The sequence below is a fragment of the Glandiceps talaboti genome, chromosome 1, assembly GCF_964340395.1.
Source record: "Glandiceps talaboti chromosome 1, keGlaTala1.1, whole genome shotgun sequence".
NCBI classification, from domain to species: domain Eukaryota; kingdom Metazoa; phylum Hemichordata; class Enteropneusta; family Spengelidae; genus Glandiceps; species Glandiceps talaboti.
In genome coordinates this window covers 9016436-9039717 of record NC_135549.1, presented here as the reverse complement: position 1 = coordinate 9039717, position 23282 = coordinate 9016436, and the positions used below count along the sequence as shown (strand labels likewise).

General features: G+C 34.8%; 1 protein-coding gene across 1 annotated transcript in view; it reads left to right on the top strand.

Annotated features, from left to right (window-relative positions):
• The first annotated feature begins 485 nt into the window (after positions 1 to 485).
• The window catches only part of LOC144450145 (glutamate receptor-interacting protein 1-like), a 40214-nt gene continuing 17417 nt past the window's right edge, over positions 486 to 23282 (top strand). The window contains exons 1-3 of the mRNA XM_078140751.1: positions 486 to 619; positions 20982 to 21074; positions 22818 to 22889. Coding sequence (XP_077996877.1) covers positions 574 to 619; positions 20982 to 21074; positions 22818 to 22889 — 211 coding nt within the window. The 5' untranslated portion in view covers positions 486 to 573. The remainder of the gene's footprint in view (positions 620 to 20981; positions 21075 to 22817; positions 22890 to 23282) is intronic.

The following is a 23282-nucleotide window of genomic DNA, read 5'->3' as shown; positions in this document are numbered from 1 at the left end:
TTGTGGTGATATAAAACTTCTTCTTTCCCTGGGGCCTGCTAGTTTTCTCTCTTCAGCTGTACATAATTCTTGTAGTACCAGTAATACAGTGTATATATTTATGTACGTCTGCTTGTGTCGACTCGCAGAAGAAAGTGTGCAAAAACAAAAGCATAAGATGCGGTGGTCACATGGAGCGTCCTTCTCGATAAGTTCTCGGATCGCTGCATAAACAAAAGAGGATTCGTGGGTACGATGTGATTTGAATGTTGTGATAACTACTGACTGTGTGCATACAATTTTCATTGCATAAAAGAAACGATATCTATCTACCTCTATCTTTTTTCATAAAACTTTCGAACCGGCATCTCCGACTCACAGAAGTACAGAGAAATATGGGGATTCCAGTCACATGACATTGTACACCAATCAACGAAAAGTGTTTCAACAATGAAAACGAGGTCGAGAGACTTCTGGTTGTAAACTTTACGAAGTGTGTAGTCTAGCGAACTTTCCATGCCGAAGGATTTTTGCAGATTCACAAGAAAGGCAGGACTCTAGACCAAAACTCGCAGTACTGGCGTAGCTGGGAAGATGCCTGGCTGGGTGCCATCGTGCCTCCGTCAGGGGGCAGACGAAGGTAGGTCGAACAAGTCTGACCTGTCGATCGTGTAAGTTGAGACTCGCCCGATGGTACGTGGTGATGGCTGTGTGTTGTTATGTCAAAAGTCAACTGGTGTAGACGATGCGACATGCGTTATAACTAAATCATAACCGGTAATCGACAGATCACATGAAAGGTGTTTTACACAGAGTTGTGTAAGCCTTTAGATAGAACTTATAAGCTTGTTGGTACCATGATCATGAAACCACTACAAAAGAAGTGAAATCGAAAGGGCGGAGTTATTGTGTTGTGTACAACTTTCTAACACCCCCACCCCCACCCTCTTCCACTAATGGTTGACAGTTTTGTTAAAATTTGCAGTATAGCCACCCTCTCAGCTGTAACCGATTAAAGGTGGGTGGTTCGAGTAGTAGCCGTGCGTATTTCCGTAAGAGTAGAAGCCAACATTACCACTGGAGAGTTTTATTGACTACCGTGTATCAACTATTACATCAGAAATTTGCAAGTCAGTGCAGTGTATTCTCACACTGGACTTTCTGAGACGCCAAGTTCCAAGTTCTTTATAATAATAATAATTTATATGAAATATGGTAATTTGACTCTGAATCTGATGATACATAATTTTTTTTGGAAAACGGACAAAAAGACAACATATAAGCTACATCAAAATATGTGACATGGAAGCTATATACCGGTACATGATATATTTTTGAGGACATGAAAGTGTTTGTCTTGAAAATGTGATGTTGTTCAAAATGTGTACACATTACAATCAATGCACTTTTCTCAAACTGTTCTCCATTTCTACAATTTGTACAGCTGCCAACAACATATTTTGCCTCCCTCTGTGTGACAGGAAAGATAATTTCATCTGCAATATATTTGGTTTGTATAAAATGTATAGACACATAGTGAAACAAAATATTTGATTGTTTTCATGCCTTGATAGCAATGACATCTGTTGTGTCCACTACTGAACATAAAGTCTTCTTTCTACATGGCTTGTTTATACATTCTTATCACACAATACTTATGTTGGGAGGGGAGAAATTTCTAATAATAATATACAAAAAATAAACATCTCAAATATGTCATTTCCACAGCATACCATCTTTAGACAGACACAGACATTTAAGGATATGGCATGCAGACAGGAAGTTGAATGAGGACTTGTGTTGTATGACCTATATAAAAGTAAACAAATAATTTGCACGCACAACAAAAGTGATATTTTAGCTTTTATTGAAAATAAATATATAATTGATCAAAAATTAAGTTAACTTATATTTGTAATCATGGTTAAAATTTACACTATTCAACACTTATCTACCAGAATTAAGTCTACGTATTGAATATCTGTACAGCATTTAGTCATTATTTGGACAAATTTTGGAGAAAAAAAATGATGTGGATGTGTGATGTCTTGTACTATCAGGATAAGTGCCCAAGTTTATTCTTTCCACTTGAGAGAGTTCCCACCAGATGGTGAAGTCCAGCTAGGCATAGTTTATCATGTAATGTCAACACTCAAAGTAGACACTTCAGCAAGCCATTGGTGACCTCTCCTATCTGTAGATTAACCTATATTCCAAAACACTAGAGCCATTCCAATGTCCTATATATTTACAGGTTTTCCAGTGAAGAATGCAGAACAGTACCTTTACCGTAGTAAAATAATGCCCAATATGACCACATTGCAGTAACAGAGTACACTTTGTTGTATACATTTATTATGTAAACAATGAAAACAAATGTGCAAACAATCTTTCATTAAAACCCTATAACCTAGCAACTCTTTCTTTTTTCTCCAACTTTGCTGTATTAAATTAAATGTATCTTGCTGCTCAGAAATCCAATGTACGTTTTTACAGTAGGTAGGTGATCCAAGCAACATGAGAAATATGAAACTTCTTTAGCTATAGGAAGAAGTCTAATTCTTCAAGTTTAAAATCTGGAATAGCAAAAGTATTACAAGGACATTAAAACATAAAACCCTCACAAATTCATATGCTGTTTTTGCTACAAAATCAAGAGTTCTGACACAGACTCACTTGAAATTGAATTAGCCAAGGTCATTGAATTCTTTTTGGACAGGCATTTATGGAATGCAGTAAAGAAGTTTGAATGCATGAAGAGGAATTTATTTGTCAATGATTGGGTAGTTATAACAACACAAGCTATATAGCCTTGATTTAAACTTGAACTGTATGTGTGCTCACCTTTTAGCAGCATTAGACTTTCTCTTTCTCTTTTCTGATATTGCATAGTCTAAATACAGTAAAGGGATTCCATAGCTAGACAGCTCAAAGAACCCACTCTTGCTTCCAATGGAGTGTACAAGTATACCAGGATAGAATACCCTGAACCCACTTATAGAACCATCAATGTGTATAAAACTAATAGACTTGCAGAAGTCAATCAGATTCCTCAAACTTTGTTTCAAATAAATACTAATTTAGTATGCTGTGTACTTTCATTCATCTTTGTAGGACAAGTAAGGTATTGTAAAGTTCCATTCCTTGGGCCTCTTGGAAGTAAAAAAAATCAATACTAGCATTATTTACCAGTTTATCACAAACCCACTAATAAAAATTAAAGGGACTAGTAGTACTGAGTTTACATGTATAATTACATTACCAATAACAAATAATGTTGAAAGTATGTACATTGTATGAATGTACATGTATGTACAATGGTATTTCATCTCATGCCTTGATACTGTCTTTTGTTGCATTGGATTCCTGTACATTAGCAACTAGAACTGAGTAGTTTAGGATGTGAAGGAAATTGTCACAGACAGGAAATCGTATGTCTGGCTTTTACAATTCTGTTTCTCTCACATTACCACAAGTTTCAAAGAGTGGTTTCCTTCTAAGTAAAAGACCAACGCTTAGTGCTGGTACTTGCCTGGTGAATATCAAAATGTCCAATGAATGTAGTCACTGAAAGTGTGACACACCGTATTGCCTAGATACGTTAGTAACAAGTCTTCTCTGTATATACATGTGCAGTGAACCATTCTTGAAATCTTCTAAATATCTGTAGGGTTAAAAGGAAATGTTACATTAAAAGTCAATGGTATTGATAATGTGGCTGTCTGTCTATGTTTCATCCCAAGTTAAATGTTCTATGTATGGCATGACAGTAGAGTGATGCTAGATGTATAAAACAATTTAATGTGTACAAATGTAAAATAATAGTTAACTAAATGAAATTGAAAGTTGTCATTTCAGTGTCTGTGGACTTTACTGTCAAACCAGTATGTCAAGTCAGATAGCCAAGTCTCTTGGCTATACTGTCAAACCAGTATGTCAAGTCGGATAGTCAAGTCTATGGGCTATACTGTCAAACCAGTAGGTCAAGTAAGATAGCCAGCCAAGTCTCTGGGCTATACTGTCAAGCCAGTATGTCATCAGCTAGCCAACTCTCTGGACTATACTATCAAGTCAGTATGTCAAGTTAGATAGCCAAGTCTCTGTATACTGTCACACCAGTATGTCAAGTCAGATAGCCAAGTCTGGCCCAGTCCCCTGGTCTGGCTTATACTGTCAAGCCAGTATATTTAGTCTGACAGTCTGTGGGCCATTGTCAAGCCAGTATATTGAGTCACATTATTACATAGTCTGTGGGCTATACAGAGACATACCAACACCATGCTTCTTTCATGGATTAACATACTTGTCAATCTGAAATGAGATTGCAGTAAGTAGTTTTGGTCTTTGGTCTTTGGTCTTTCAAGTTTAGCTGAAAGTCAGAAATGCCCTGGAGTATGTAATAGTTTCTATGGAGATGGTAATGAAGTTTTGAAATTAAAGCTGTCTTTTGACCTTACTGTAATTGTGTGGTCTATGTAACAGTCTGTGATTGGTATTCAACTACTGTGTCGGACAAACTGTGATTTAAACCATTGTGTGAAATGAAATGAAATTAACATTAGCCATGTCACTGTGTGGAATTTGGAGTCAGTTCAAAATGGAATCTAAATTAGTTTGTTTGTCCCTACAGGTACTTAATCAGTTTGAACCGATTTAGTTGAATTGTCAGGAGTATCCTTGGTTCTCTAAAACCATATCTGGGGTAGTTTCAAACCAATTCAAAGTAAATCACTGTTCAAGACTGATGCAAAAACAAAATTGAAGAAGTTCAAATCCATTGTGAATAACTGAATCAATTCCATTTGAATCAGTTTCAGTTTGATTCAGGTGGGAACTGAGCTAATATACATGTAGGTCATACATATAGATTTTCCAACCAATCTGAAAGACCATACCTTTGAAATGAATTATCACTAAATATACATTGGTCGGTGAAGGTATTTGAAGTTGTGAACTTGTATGGTGTAGGGTATGCATTACTGTTAATGAGGAAGTAGGTAATCTCCTGGAAATAGTTGCACAATATAATGAAAAGATAATGAGAAGTCAAGGCTGAGCTAGACGATTCCTTTCAGACAAATTTTATTTTCACTGTCCATTTTATAGTAGAGTTAGAATACCAGACAACATGAGATATCAAGAAAGTTTGAATAGCACTTGATGAATAGCACTAAGTATTGATTGATAGTTTAAAGGGACAGCCAACCCTCACCCAACCATCTACAACCCATAACTCAAAGAACACACATTTGCTCTTTTACAGAAGTCAATCTCTGTTGAGTCTGGTATCCATCATTCACTTTGCTGTGTCTAAATTGTATGCCTTGAAGCTTTGAAGTATTACACCACTCACTACATGTACATTGTTTCCTATCTTATGTATTGGATGATGTGTATATCTATCCAGTATGTAAATGGGCACAATCTTGAGGCTGAGAATATCTTGGCTTCATTTTCTTATACTTCTGGAACTCTGAAAAGTCATTTTGTACTACCCCTGCATCGTATGACCTCTCGATAATAGTTATAAAAATTGTCTGATTTTGCTGTTCAAAGAGGTTTATTGTACACTAGGGAGAGGCATCATGGGTAATAATGTTAGGAGCTTCACACATCTTGAATTGAAGCAATGGTCACATGATAATGAGTCAAGTTGTGAAAACAAAAAGAAGTTCATACTGTTGTTAATTTCCCATAGTGCCTAATCCAGTGTACGTCAGGTCTCTTCTAAGTCAGATATGTCAATTGTTATAACTATATTTTAGATGCAGGGTTGGTAAAAATGACTTTTTCGGGTCTCCTAAGTGTAAAGAAATGGAACTATCTGTGCTGTCTTTGTTCCCTTTGGTCAGCAACTCTGTAATATGCCATTATTTTGGTGAAATATTTGTGAATGATCACTTGACCATCTAAATCATGGTATACTTACGGCAATCTAATACACTGTGATTAATTATGCAAATACATAATTTGCATAATGAAGTGAAGTATCAGGAACAAAAGAAGTACAAAAGGCATTTTAATTTACAACTTGAACTTTGCAGGACAAATGAAAGATTGCCTATACATGATACATGTATGGTTGAACTGAAAGCTTGGCATGGATTTTATAATTCCTAATTCCAAAAGATGAGAAAAAACTTTCAGTTTAAAGTTTTGCATCTAAAATACTCCCAGCTTATCAAGTCAGAGAACTTTCTAGATGGATACTAGAAGTTTCTCATTTTTCAACCCAACATGCTGTGATAAAGAGTAAACAGTTAACTGTTATCAGATGATGTATATCCAAGTGTATAATTGTGTTTATTGTAACATTGTGTGATTTATTGGTCTGGCTTATCAGCCTCCTACTCCATCCTGTGTAAAACTTCAGTCATCAACTTTTAAAAAGTTAGTGTTTGTTTCCAGTAATAAAATGATGAAAAAGTGAGATCGCCATAAAAATGACAGGGATATTACCACCTTGACCCTCTCAGTGTTAATGTGATTTCCATCACGTTTCACTCCTCAGAATTGAAATTTTAACCCTCTGAAAGTTTCTTTGAGTACATGACAGTGTTGTCGCTGGGTGCTTTTGTTTGGATAATCATGAATTGATGATATGTGTGGGATTGTCTTGATATAAATTACAAGTGTGTCTGAATTCTAAAAGGAATCTGAAATGAACTGATAACAGACTACATGTGAAACTTCTATCAAGTACTTTAATACTTTACAGGAAATCCTTTCAGTATGGGTTAATGTGAGTTAATTGTAACTGAAAGTGTCAGCGGCATTTTTCTGTACCTCCATATCAGTATACATGTAGTTGGTAGCATTGATTATAATGTATATACATACCTATGCATACACTGTTGTGTATTATATGTGTGGCATTCGATGTGACATAGATTTATTGGTTCTAGTCCTTGATATAGAGTATTTAGGGAGTAGAATCCTAGAGCTGTGTTTGCAATACATTGGTCTGTTTAAAGATACTCCTATTACTTACAGATACAGGGTAAATCCCTGCATGTTTCCCAAACGATTGACCTGTATTCTCTATCCTTCCCAAAAGCCACTTGGATTAATTCCTGTCACTGTTGTTATACATGTAGCCAGGATACATTTTTGTACCTCTTTGTGATTGATACATGTGTACATTTGACCTGGTTTTACTCTGCAAGTGATCCTGAACTGTGTAGTTTATATTTGAAGTGTTTTGTGATTGTAAGAGACAAGCCCCAAAGCTTGCTGATTCCCAAGGATTGACCATCCTGCACTAAAAGACAACCGGATTACATTCCTGTCACCATATATTATAGCCAGAAAACCTTTCTATAACACATGTTCATACTTGACCTGGCATGGTAGCCTACACATGATGTTGAACTGTGTAGTTTGTATTTGAAGTGCTTTGTGATTATAACTTATAAGAGACAAGACCTAAGCCATCATCAGCACCCATACTCATTAGGCAAGTGAAGGCTGCAGCTGTTTGAATTTAAGATCTTCTTGGGTGCCCTATGCTGTGTTCATTATAAAATATTACCCCTTACCAGTCTAGGGATTGATGTCTCATTGGTATATGTTACTGTGAGCCCATGACATGAATTCTGTGGTATGTCAAGGCTAAACACATCTCAGTACACTTAAAGAGTACATGATTCTACTTGGATGTGTAATGATGTAAAGCAATATTTCAGTACATGATGCTGAATCTTAGAGATCAAATTATCCAAATGTACATACATACATATGTATGTAGTACAATACTGCCTTTGTTCTCTGTACATGAATCTACAAACTTGATATGTAGACTTGACCTTGTATTGTTTCCTATACAAAGTATCAAACAGGGACCAATGGAAGTCTTTACATTCTTTGTTTGGTTCTCAATTACTTACAATTGAAAGCATGTCATGAAGCCCTACTACTAAAGGTAAGCTACTGTATGTATAAACAGTGCAAACAACAAGTTTCTGCAAAGTTTGAAATCTCAGCATGTCGCAGAATTGAGAATGAATTATATTTTTTAAAACGTAGGCGTGTATACATGTGACATTAAATAGATGATACTTGTATGTTTGCATGTGTGTGTGCCAAAAATATTTTTTTGATTCACAAACTACTTCCAAATATTGTTGAGATACTACAATATCAGTAAAATTCAGTGTAAGCTATCTCCATGGCCACAAAATAGTGTGTTATAAGAAAGTCATAATGATCCCTTAATGCATGTCTTGTCTAATGCTGGTTTCTTGTCTGTCTGTCGAGGTGATAAAAATGGCTTGAGTTTCGGGCTTTGACTCTGCAGGTTGCAGGTTGCAGTTTGAAGCCTCTGCCATTTGTTTCTGAATGACTAAAGTCCTTGGGCAAGATTTGAACCACACTTGTGCCCCCCCCCCCCCCCCAATTATATGTACCATTATAGGCCCATGCCAGGGTAATACTGTAATCGCAAAGCACTTAGAACACAGTGTGGGAAAGCACTACAGTGTATATAAAGAGAAGCATTATTATGAAAAGTAACATTATTTCTACATCATGATTATATGCATTGCATTGTACAAAGTGATAAGATTAGCTGAGCAAGGAGGCTTTATACAAAAACAGTAATCTGGATTGTATGCTAACCTTTTCATATACAGCTTATTCCATTGTAAACAAATATACAGTAGTTCCTCATTTCCAGACGAGAACAGTGACATAGACAATACACAAAAATAAATGTCATATTTCACATGGTACCATTGAACTCATAGATAATAGAACTAGTAAGGTTGAAATTTACATGTTATCCTAGTAGTAAATCACAGTACTGGTGTGTACTTACCAAGGCAAAATGACAAATACTCAGTAGTAAGCTTATGGTGTGGTAAAAGGTGAACTTAGGGTCTGTGAAGAGTAATCTACTTACAAGTTACATGTAAGGGCATACATAATCAAAATACAACTGATGAAAGACATGATTAATGACCACCAAATGTCCTTGCCCAGCAGTGTGCCCTCTATTGATAGCCAAATTTTGTTGTTGTAAGTCAAAATTAAAAAAACTGACATTTCTTTTTGAGTCGCCACATAGTAAGAGTTAGGGAACACCAAATTTTGGTGCTGTCACTAGATATTTAATGTGTCAGTGGCACGTCAAGTTGGCTTAGAGGTCACACTGTTGCCCCACCCACCCACACACACAAACAAGCCATCCACCGACCATGGTGTCTGCTGATGGCTAATTTAGAAAGAATGAAATACCACAGTGGCATCTTTTCATTCCAAGTATGTCAAGAAAACAGATGGTGTTGTAATAAATTTAAAACAGTCAAGACTGTAGTTTCATTGTTAGCATATTTATACAATAGTAAAACAGGCATGTTTTGTTTGCCATCATAGAAATATAAACGATGTATTTAATTTATGAAATGATCATATTTCCATAGAGTTCGATAACTTAATTGTAGGGTCAAAACAAGCCCATGCATGTACATGTAGACTTGGGTCACCAGTGTGCTCATAAGACTTGGGTCACCAGTATGCTCATTTTGTAAGAAATACATTAATAGATGATTTCCAAGAATTATTTATAAATTCTTAGTGTATTTTCTCATGTTTGCTTAATTCAACTAATTTGTTTTACTAATTTACAAATATATTAAATACTCATATATCCTACAAATGTATATATGGTCAGTCCAAGGTTTTCTGCAATATGGCTTACAGAAAAGATATGAAGTGCGCCCTCAACATTCTGTTTGTGAATTCTTTCATTTTAATACCAGATGTATGAGAGCAGCAAATCTGCTGCGATGTCTAGTGTTTTCCCCATAGACATTTTAGGACAGGTTAACATATATTGTCAAGAAAAAAATGACCAGGGCCTGTACTAGGTAAACTCTTATTACATTTTATATTACTATTCAGTGCACTAATACGATGTATACAATATTTCAGCTACCTCTAGTTTCGCATTTTTACCTCAAAAGAGGGTCAAAATGGATTGAAAAGGTTGACTTGCTGTCATGCACATCTATGATAATGTATGTGTAGTGTGTAAAACAGAAGCCATGGTGTTGACCGAGAAATTGCCTAGGTGGTAAAATTCTCATTCAGGTAGCAAAAATTGGAAGGGAAATGAGAGATTTTCCAACTGTTACGAATAAAGCAAAATATCAATTTTATACGTAGTACTGTTATAATAAGTTTAAACATTCACCTGTGAAGACAGACTCTATACAAACACTGACATGTAAGTGTTTATTTCTGGGAGTTACCGTACTTACTACTTGTATGGTTACTTAGATGTACTTGATTGTTAATTGGTATTTATTTGTCATAATGATAAGTATAGTATAGGACATAGAATATTGCCCATTATGGGTTGTCAGTGGCTGAGTGGTTAAACCTTATTCAGGTCAAGTTCATGTACAAAGTAATAGCTATGGCAGGATTAGGGTTGCCTCTTACTACTGCGGTCAGGGTTCAAAAAATGTACACTGGCATGTTTATGATTTTCATATTAATATTTCACACACGTGTCATTCAAAAAATTCTTTTAAAGACTGGAAATGCCTTTCAAGTAATTACACACATTTATTCAGTGTGAATTTCATTGAAGAAAGTTATTCTAAGTTTGAAGTTGTGCAAACTGCTCTAACTGTTGAAGTGATTACTGAATAGCGCCCTCAATCACTTGACAGTGGCTATGAAGTGATACATAAAGAGTGCCCCCAACCTAAATAAATGAAAATAACCAATCACTAGTTTATCAGATAATGTAAACAGTTTATGGTAGCAGCAAATAAACCCTGGTCAATTATTCTTGAACCTTTGACTTTTACTACCTCAGCATTGGTTTATATTAGAAGTGACCTTAGTGATATGAAAAGAATCCCCGATTAGGTAGAGAGGTCAGTATACACAGATAACTGTAGGATCCATGTCTACATTTGTAGCTAGGGACTATCATCAAACTAGTCTATCAGCTAGCACTCGGATGTTCTTCCGATAAAATACGACACACAGCCGAACAACGCTATCGAGGATGGAACATCCGAGGTCTAGCGAATGTCATCAGGATATAAATAACTGCCAATCAGAGAACCGTATTAGCGACAAGCACAAACAGAGGACAATAGCTAAATTTTCATGCATATTCATCTTAAGGAGGGGCTTGTAAAAATAACCACCAATGCGTTAACTAAAATGTGTGAATGACAATGTCTACACACTCATCAAACACAATTACCATAAACTGATAAGACATAGTAATGACATAAATGTGTTTGTCAACACCTGCATGCAGAGATTGAATATATTAAAGTATATATATGCATATATGGCCCAACCCACCGCTTATCGTAATCTCAATGGAATGTCCGGTCTGAAAATGACATTCGCTAGACTGTTCGGGCAGGCCCTCACATGCGAACTTCGTTCGCTTATAGTAACTTATAGCATCGAAAGAAAGCCCGAACGTCTAGCAGCAAGACTATCATCAAACATACTAACAAAGATACTGTACACTGAAATCAAGAAAAATCTGGCACATATTCTACATGAAAAGAAAATGACATTTTCACTTGATACTACATGGAGGTGTTTTTTAATCCATCGTAAAATTTTACAGGTACTTCTGGTCTTGTTGTATCATTCTATGTACTACCAGTACTACTTGGCTTAACTAAAACTTGCATGAATAAATGCATACTTCTGATCATTCAAACCTATTGAACTTTTGTCATACACCATAAATAGACCTTTTGAAAGCATGTGATTTGTATTTTAATAATTGAAAAATAACATGATAGTTTCCTTCCATGACTTTCAAACTATATTGTTAGTCATCAGTTCATTACTTACGCAGCATAGATAATGAAGTTCTGTCCTCCACTACCTATGGTGCTGGGTTCTCTCTTTTATCTACACTTGTTACAGCCCTTGCTACTTTCAAATAGTCAATAATAGTGTTCACAGTTGCATCTCAGTATGACAATTTGGATGTACATGTAATGATGTATATGCCTACTAAAATATTTGTAAAAAATTTGACTGCACAATCTCAGAGGCTGTGTCAGGATTTGGCCCTAGCATATTATTATAACATATACATGTAATTGTACAAAAAAACGTAGTTACATGTAATGTGTTTGGTTAGTTCAAACCTAGTCTATTTTCTGATGACTGTGTTCTGATTAATACACTATGTGAACTTCACACATTATTTGAATATGTTAAGATGGCATAGTGTAAATCAGAACACGGTTGTCAGGAACGAGACTAGATCAAACCCCAGCCTCCTCTGTAAAGTAAAGATGGTTCACAAGATGGTGTAAGTGAACCACTTAAACTTAAGTGATTTATGTATGTTCCCTTCCAAATAACTGTAGCATTGTGTACCATAAAAAATGTAAGTAAAATATTGTAAAGATTGACATTTTGAAATGGTAGACAAGATAGTGGAGAAAATCTTTTGTGTGAAAAGGACATGAGAATCCTGGCTATTTATGATTTAGACATCAATGTCGTAAACCACAGCCTCTTTTACGACACCGTCCAAGATGTACCATCGAGAAGTTATTTCACAGTATTGCAGGAGAAACATCAGCTCTAGTTTGCGAGAATGTTTAGACATATGCTGCTTACAAAGCTAAATATCCTAGTTTTTAAGGGTGAATTATTAGAATCATTTAGGTTTTATTTTGTAAGCAAACTGTTATAATACCCTAAAGTAAAAACTAATAACATGACTATAGAAGACCGTTGTCACACATTCACAGTATTACCCTTGTACAGACTCTTCTTTGTGTTTATACAATACAGAGTTACACATCTGGATATCACAGTTAGCCATAGCCAACGGGTAAAACTGAAGTCTTGCATGTAATGAAATGAAATAGTTCTGTCCTTTGAACTGCTGTAACTGCCAAGAACCAGTCAGTAAACCCTAGATATAAATAAATCAATTTTGTATATAAACTGCAAAGATTGTTCTTCCATCTAAACCCAAGAAACCCTTAACCCCCCTCAATGGAAAGCAGTCAAGCCAAGTCATCAACATTCTTTCTTATGACCAGTTTACACAAAGTTTTAAACCTGAAGTACGTGGATGGTGTTGAGTAAAGTACAATTTGTAAATTGAGTGAAATGAAATCCAATACATGCTTTGTGTCTATCAGTTTCAGCAACGTATAGATTTCAGTTTCTTGGTTTGTGCTCCAAGTATAATATTGATAATGTACTTTTGAGTTGTAAAGTATATTATAAGTAATAGTACTAGCATGTCATTCTTGCTTGCATTCACTCCAGGCATTATTTATTGTTGAAGAAATAAACGGAAAGAAGTGGTTATGATTTACCACCATGTTATGTATAAATTTAGCCAGTCTGGAATCCATGCTATCCGATTACATTATGTAGATATTCCCACACTACATAAGAAAGGTAAATGACTGATTATGATTTGTGCATGGATTCCAGACTTCCAGGATAGTGAATATTATAGTTTCAGTGAGCCTTATAAATGGAAACATAGTTCTGAAGTTTTTTTAGTAAGTACTGTTCTCGCATTTACTTTTTTCAGATTTGATGACACTCAATGATTAAAGGATGAAAGGTACTCAAAATGTTGAGGAGAACATAATGTAAAATTGTGTTTTGTCCGGCATATCCTGTGTTTTTAATTTGTTTTTAATTTTGATATGCTTAAAATATTACTAATTAATAAAAGAATGAAATATGGAGACCAGGAGTATCAGTATTGAATATCTGTCTTATGTTACAATGACCACACACCATACAATACACTTGTATCAACATTTCAAAATACTTCAATTCTATCTAGTGGTAGGAGAATACAAAACACAGTTAAAATTTGGATTTGGAACATAATATAATATATACACACAAAAAATGAAGACACTGAAAATAATAGAAAGTTTGAAAGTACAATTCTACCATAAATTCCATGAAATAAACTAAGATGACTTACCATAAGTTGTCAACCAAGTCACTGCAAACAAAAATGCTATCAGTCTTGCACCATGTTCCCACACATACTCAGGTGTAATATTTCAACTTAGACACTAGACTTTTATGTAGCTGTTGGTGTATCGAAAATTTCACATCAATCTCACATGGCTCTCATTCAGTGTAAACTCAAAGTGACTTTTGTTTCTGCTGTGGAGGCAGTTGAAGGGGATTACTTTGGGTGAGTCCACTTTGTGTAGGGTGGATGTTTGACACAGTATTATAAATGTTAGTAATAATACTATAATGATGTTTCTATCCTCAGTGTAACAAACCAAACGATAAGATAGTAGTTTCAAAATTATGAATAGGCAGAATGAGGAAAATTTTAGATGCCTGTTAAACAGCAATATCATATTTTTGAATCAATGTTTCCCACGAATCTTACCTGTCTCGCAATGGAATATCCCAACCACAAAGTTTTAACATAGAAAGTGTTAGTCTACATGCAAGAAGGCAATTCGATCTTGTTATTTCAACTGTAGCTATATAGGGTTAATAATGTTCAATTATGATCTGTAGCTAGGCTGTATCTGATGGTGTCTGTATACAGTATACTGTAGATAGACACATCTAAACAACCAGTCACCATACTTTCACGTGGTAGTACTGTGTTTGTAGAAAACAAGAGTACTTGAAAGTTTAATCATCGCTAAGTTACAGACTACAAGCATTATTCCAGACTTAACATCATCACTCCTGAAGTGGACACATATTGTGAAATTTCAGACTTTCCATCATGTCCTCCTGTTTTTCTGTCCCTGAAGACAAAGGTAAGATGAAGTATTCAATCAGCAGTGTTGTAAAATAATTGGTGCACTATCTCACAACTTACAGATCATCATTTTATCTTACAAATGACCTTGAAGTCTATGTATAGAAGTTGTATGATTAGTATACTTGTATCTATGAAGATGAGTACAGAGAGATTGACTACATCATGCTACAATGCTCGTCCTGTATGTTGAGTTTAGACATGTGACTAAAGTTATGTGGTGCCAATAAATATGTTTGAACTCAATACAGGGAAGCCCAGAGACTTGACAATATGATGTAGTGTTCACCAGAACTGTCAATGGCAAGTCTTGCCAGATAATTCAAGTGTCTAGGCTATATACATGTACAGGGGGTACACAGGTGAATTTAATCACATGACACTTGACTTGGTACAAGATATGATTTGCTAATGTCCGTAAAATGTAGGTAGGTTCCTTTCTCAATTTACCCAAACATCTTGAAGTTGACAAGAAATCTCAGAGTCCAAAATACTGGTCAGAAGTAAGCTTATCTTTCTTTCCCACATCTAGCTGGAAGGTAGAGTCTGTGTAATGTTTGTTTGTTGTACAATGTTTTAGAAATCAATCTCTACACTGTATACCCGAACCAGTCCATAAGTGTAAAGTCTTCCATGTTTAAATTTATTTTTTCAAGCCTTTTTTGAGGATGATTAGGAAGATTTTGATAATGGTTCAATTATTCCTGGTTTATTTGAAGAGAGACTAAGTTGTCTTTTATCATGTTTAGTATATCATAAAATGTTTTAGTCGGTATCTAGTTGCACGTGCTGTCTGTTCTGCCAATTTAATGAGAGTTATGTCAGTTATGTGGTGTACAGAATGAAAGCCATACGTCTTTGTACAATATAGCATGGGGGAGTGATACCAGTAAGTCTTAGAATGCCACCAATATACTCTGAATATGTGATATATGGTGTCTTTATAATTATAGCTGCTTGTTTCAGACATCCAGTGCTTGATAAGTTTTTATCAGCAAAAACAAGATACATGTATGAGTATTATATTTAGTATCATACCAGATATATGTACATCAGCTTGTGTAATATTAGTATATCAGGATATAGAATTAACAGATAAACTTGGTTTACTACAGCAGCAACCTGATGTTTTCGTTTACTATTTAAGATAGACACAAACTACAACTACATTATGTGTATATGTAAATGTATTTGATATGGAGGGTGTGTTCAACAGCCATTGTCAAATTTAGGAAAGATGTTCAGATTACATGGTCATCAATACAGATAATGTGTACATGTAAGTGCATGAAGTGTTGATATGGAGGGTGGAATGGGTGTTCAGATAGTTGGGTGGTACATAGCATATTTTCTTGTACACATGATAACATAAAGTACCTAATAGTAATAGTGAGAAGTTGTGTACAAATTGCATTATTAAAAGTAATGTATTACACACTACATGGGTATTTACACGTATGTATCTATAATACATGTGAATGTATATGGATATACATGAAATACTTTGTATATAAAATGATAAATTATTGCCATGAAATATTTCTTTCCAGCTATAATTATCCAATATATGAACAGAATATAATGGAAACCTGGCTGTAGATAACAAAATGCAATTAGGGTTTAAAATAAAGATGACGAATTGATATTTCTGAAGTGATATTTGCATTAATGGTCATTGTTATGGCAACACTCCATATAACAGATAATTGTTCTGCCCTCAAGTAGGGGATGAGTGTATGGATGACATACATTTTATGACATTCTGCTGTTAACTTAGATAAATGACTTACTATGAGATAATAAACACTGTCAGTGATTCTAGTGTCTAATGTTAGGGATGATCGCACAACTTCAGTCGTTTAGGACAAAAACTGCTCTCCCTACATGTACATGAACGTTCACAAGTGCAACATTGACATGTTTATATATGATGTAAACCTTGATAAAAGTTGTGGTGGTCACACCACTATAATTGATGCAATGTAAAAAACATGATTGTAAACACATAAAAATACTGCTGGAAACCCAGCACTGTATATCACATTAGAAATAAATTTTAATCAACATGCCAGTACTAACTACAGAACCTGTTATCATTGAAGACCTGAAAGTTTTCGATATTTGGTTAGAAGCGTGAAAATGAAGTTCAGCCATCGCATTGACACCAGACCCCCTCCCAATGAATTTCGTATATTGAGCTTGTGTGACATGGTGTAGTCATCTGTTTATAGTACACATAGGTTGATAGAGGACATTTTCATCTTACTATTAACTTTAATAGAAAAATGACACTGTGACCATTTTATTCCCACTTTTTGTGCCATGGTAATATCAGTGATTGTAGTTAATAAGAACATATATTTAGGACAATAGTTGCCCAGCATACAATATATATAGTATCTAGATGTTTTGTCATAGCATTTACATTTTGAAAAATACAACTTGATAGAATGATGATGTAGTCAGGGTACCAGTGTTTTTAGCAAATGCACATTCATGCAAGTATATATCTGAATACATTTTTTGTAAAATTTACATGTGCAAGAAAATTATATTGTTTGGTACATTTGATTTATGATGTTTTCGTAGTCACCATCATAGTCTTTTATTGACATCAAGTGCATACTTATTAATTATCACAGACCTCTTACCATATTGGAATATAATTGTGTAGTGTACATGTACATGTAAAGTTGTTTGTCCTAGTTCCCATGCAGCTCTGTACTCATAAAGTATCAAAATGGTGATAAACCATTGTAGAAGAGATAAGGCCATGCTTTCAGTCTCATAATGAGAAAAAGCTGGGCATGATTGATTATTTTTATCTCAAAATACAGTAAATCTGGACTTGAACAACTCAAACCAAAGGAGTAAAAGTGAGTTTATACTCAGTGGAGTTAAACTGCTGTGAGGTCGTCTACTCATTGTTTGCTTTTGACCAAAAAAAACAGTTGTTGAGATTGCAGACCATTTCCTGTGTTACACTGTAGATTGCTGAATCAAAGAGTTTCTTGTGAAAGTACACTGTGTGAAAGCTTTCATCTGTTGTCTTGAAACTTTTTGGAAGATGTTAAGGCTTTAAAGTAGCTGAAAGGACAGCACAGGATGTTTTGTAATCCCATAGCCCAGGTCTTATAGGGTTACTGAGTATAGGTTATGAAATGCTACCAGGCAGTGCTGAAACTGAAAGTGATCGATGGCAGCAGTGTGAAAGCTGGCTTCAACAAACACAAAAACTGCACACTACTACAGGTAATATGTGAATTCATTGGGGTTTAAGTAAAACCCACAGACTCTTGAGTGAATACTCTAAAGTGGTAAAAGTACACATTTGAATTCATTTTAGGATAAAACTTTATAAGCTATGCCTTTGTTTTTCCTCATAAATGTTGTTGGAAACTGAAGGGTACATATACATCATGCATATATGAAATCTTCAGTTTCACAAATATTTCATGGCTTCAACTTATGAATATGAGATATATATTGTATTTATAACATTTTTTTGTTAAAAAATTTTGTTATTATTATCACATGATTACATAATACATGTGCATAATAATACATATTTAATTAAAAGTCTTTTGTAATTTTTGTTGATTTAAATTACAATCAATATCAACAACATTAATAATTTTCAAGCAATTATTTGTGTGATAATTATTGTTACCATGTAACAATCCATCCATAACATCAACTTCATGTATCATCGAGTCACTACTTATTATTAGATAATGGGTGCATAAAATTGTCAATGAAATTTTGCTACCTGCAACTACTCATTTGTCTGACTCATAATCTTCTAATTTCTGCTTTTAAAATAGTCTTCATTCACTTTTCTTGTATATTTCTCAAATACAAAAAATTCTTTATACTATTAAACTGACTCCCAATGACATAGTGGTTAGAGCTCAGTCATGGATGATTACTGACAGAGAGTCTCCAGGTGCTATGTTGTCAGGCATGGGTGATTCCGGAATAGCCTGTGGACTGACTGGGAAAGCCTTGACAATTCCATCATACAAATGTACATGTATGAAGCGTACAATATAGCCATCAAACATGAATGGATTTCTTTAGAATTGTATGTGTTTTTTGTGTGTATTCATTTGTCTGCATAAAAAGAAAATTGACTGGAACAATTTCCAGAACCCCCCAAAAAATTTGAATTAATGATTATCACAAACCCAGTGTATAGTGACGTTTATGATGTTAGATTTCTACCAACATAGACATGTGTGTTAAATATTGTTGTCCATGATGTCCTGTTACATCATGCATGTTTCAAATTTCAAAACTGCTTGAGTGATATGTATGACATTTGTGTGGCCCTAATTTGATATGGTGTGTGATAGATAAGGAATATAACTTTATAGTTCATACATTTCATGCTGACAATGGCAAGCAATGTATCTGGTGCATGTAGGGGGTATCATGCATGTACCATTCAGGTTGAAAGGTTACTACATGTCTTCTGATTGTGCAATGCAATGTTTATAAACTGCCACTTGGTATATCTTGTACCTGTGGGAGTTGAAAGTTATTCTTGGGGGTAGAAGGGTATTTAAACATTTACCATTCAGGCTGAAATAATAGTAGTTATCTTCTGATTGTTTATCAGCAATGCATGTAAACATAAAGAGAAGTAATGGCAGCCTGGTCAGTGTGTACCTTGTACACCTTGGGGGATTCTTAGAGGAGGAGCTGGGTGCAGTACAGTGCACTACAGTATACTACAATTCAGTACAGTGTACAGTAGTATGGTACAGTACAGTACAATACAATACAGTACAGTACAGTACAGTATACTACCATTCAGTACAGTGTACAGTAGTACGATACAGTGCAGTACAGTACAGTACAGTACAGTATACTACCATTCAGTACAGTGTACAGTAGTACGATACAGTGCAGTACAGTACAGTACAGTACAGTACAGTATACTACAATTCAGTACAGTGTACAGTAGTACGATACAGTGCAGTACAGTACAGTACAGTACAGTACAGTATACTACCATTCAGTACAGTACAGTACAGTATACTACAATTCAGTACAGTGTACAGTAGTACGATACAGTGCAGTACAGTACAGTACAGTACAGTACAGTATACTACCATTCAGTACAGTGTACAGTAGTATGGTACAGTACAGTACAGTACAGTACAGTACAGTACAGTACAGTACAGTACAGTATACTACCATTCAGTACAGTGTACAGTAGTACGATACAGTACAGTACAGTACAATACAATACAATACAATACAGTACAGTATACTACAATTCAGTACAGTGTACAGTAGTATGGTACAGTACAGTACAGTACAATACAATACAATACAATACAGTACAGTACAGTATACTACCATTCAGTACAGTGTACAGTAGTACGATACAGTACAGTACAGTACAATACAATACAATACAATACAGTACAGTATACTACAATTCAGTACAGTGTACAGTAGTATGGTACAGTACAGTACAATACAATACAATACAATACAATACAGTACAGTATACTACCATTCAGTACAGTGTACAGTATAGTATGGTATCGTAAAGTACAGTACAGTACAATATAGATCATCTGATACACTGTTTTGTATATATAATAAATATACTCACAAATGTGAAGTGTAATATGTACATGTGTATCTACCTCTAATATACATGTACATGTATATACTCGCACGGTAGTGTTCAGTATCCATATGAAGTATCCAACATCAGTGACTAAACTCAAATCTAGCTCATGAAATGTGGGTGGTATAAGAATACTGATATCTGTACTCTAAACCAGATGGCTTGACCCACTCAAATATGTCTGATAGAAAAAAACTTAGAATAAACTTGATTATTTAATAAGTATACTGATAATAGTACAAAAATGATCATATCATTTGCAATTTTCTACAAAGCTGATAATTCATCTTTTGATTAAATGTTCATACATGTATAATGTATTTGAAAAAATCCTGGAAAGAAAAGTTACTAGTAAATATGATTTATAACATAAAACATAGTATACTGATTTAGTGTACATTGCAATTTGTATATATGCAAATTACGATGGAAATGGTTTATTTGAGCAAAGGTAAAATCCTGATCAGTTGCGAAATAAAAAATGTGAAATTTCAATATTAATTATTTTTGTTTCTTGAAAAATTTCAATAGCCGCCATACTAATATTAATAATTCTTATCTCTGTTTTTCCAACAGATTCTGGATCAGTTCGGAAAAGATCCAGTCATGAGCCTCCTCCTATGGAAGATGACAATGATGTCCAACAAAACAGAAGGGAAAGTATTTGTGGTAAGTAGCTGTTGTAGCCATTACAGTGTTAATGTTGGATGATAATTTCAAAGTGCCTGTCCTTGTCCAAACCATTTCCTGCTTGAAATCACTGACTCTTAAGACCTTCTTTATGGGTAGCACACTTGTATGTCTGCAGATCTGTAGATGTAGATTTATGTATTTCAGTAGACATCATATAGTTTTTTACACAAGATGTACATGCATGTATGTGTTGTATTTGCAAATGTTTTAACTTTTAGACTTTAGTGTTATGTAAAAAACTGTATTATTCCTTTTATGGAAAGAGTGAACATAGATTTTTATCTCCCAGTTTCTTTGCTTTGCATTGCTCTGTGTTTTAGCCCTCAGCGGGCACTGCTCAGATGGGGCTTATACGTTGGGTTCTGTCCGTGCATATGTGTGCACGCACCCTCATATCCGACACAAAGGTAACATACTATGTGAGACATATGCACTTCACTTTGATTTGCACCTAAATCAAATATGGCCGAATGGCGGCCATATATGTTGTTAAATTTCACATTCTACTCACTAATTGGGAACCTTAAATTATCTATGATGAGCTTTCTAATAAGACTTTGACCTTGACCCCTATGGTCAAAGGCAAATAATAAGTGTTCAAAGTGTATGTACACATCTGACATGTATGGGCCAATTCCAAGCAAACCTGGCACAAATGTCAGATACAGTAGTCCACATATGCACATCACTTTTTTGTGACCTTCAAGGTAAGGACCAAATGGCGGCCATATTTGTTGCAAAATTGAGATTTTGCATACCAACTCTCAAGCTTAATGGACCTCACTTGAGCATCTACACCCATATTATCCATATTGAGTTTCTAATGAGACTTTGACCTAGACCCCTATGTTCAATGTCAGATAACTGAAAGTGTTCAAAGTGTATGTTTACACAGCTGACATGCATGTGCTGAATTCAAGAGTAGTATGCAGCCAGCCACATCTTTTCATTTACCCACATTTCACCCTTTTACTTTCTACAAGATATACAAAATGACTTTAACACAGTAATTAATTCAGTTACCAATGTGTGGTAGGATCTAGTAAAACACCATTTAATGCAGGGCTGTGCCCTATAGGGTCATCTGTGTTGAACATTGTGACACATGCCAATTTTCAAACAAACCTGACACAACTGTCAGATACTATAGTTTAATATCTACATCACTTATAGTTTAACTGAATGGCCACCATATGTAAGTAGAAAGTTGTTTGGGATATTTGTCTTTGATGAAGACTTGTTTTTTTTTCTTTTTCTCTGGTTCTTGTATATAATTTACTAAATAGATGATTAAATAATTTAAACATATATTTTTTGTCATTGTTAGTCCTACAAATGTCAAAGAAACAAAGTTTGGAAAATTACATTTTTAAATATGCACTGCATGTTAAATACAGTGTGAAAACACAGTTATGTACATCTTTTAGTACATTGTCTAACCACCCACTGTATGCAATATGGACTTCATAGGCTGAGAAAGAATAGAGACATTGTTGTTATAGTTGCGCCTAAGTCTTGGGGAATTCAGGGATTTCTTTCTGTAAATATATCTGTTATTCTTCACTCAACCTTCAAGGTCAGTGTAGGGACAAAGTATTAAATCAACCAAAAATATCCCACAATAAATCAGCTTTCATGTTTGTTTATTTATATTCTTTTCTGGTATTGTCACCTGGGTATAGCAACTCCTAATCTGGTTTCTATTTTCATGTATTGTAGAGGAACGGAAGGGAAAAGTGATTGTGGATCTCATCAAGAGAGAAGGCAAAGGCCTTGGACTCACTATAGCAGGTATTCAATGTCAAGTTTAATGCGTTATACAGATTTTTTGTGAGCTGTTGTTAGTGTACATTCCCACTGAAAACATGTTGTAAAACCAGATGGATTCAATTTCACCATCTTGACTTTTATCTTGTTTCTATCAGAACTTAATTGATTGTGATGGAGACCATGAAAGAATGTATGAAAAGTGTTTGTATTTGCTGGCCTTTGTTTGTATGGTTTGGATAATTAGTGAAATTCAAGTCAAATCAAAGATAAGATAGAATGTTTCTATAATAACCCACTTAGCAAGTTGTCTATTAACAAATAAAAACAATGAGCACAGAAAATGATATCAGAATAAATAAAAAAAGGAAAGAAAAAATACTTGCGTTACCAGACTTTGTAGTACATTTTGAAAAT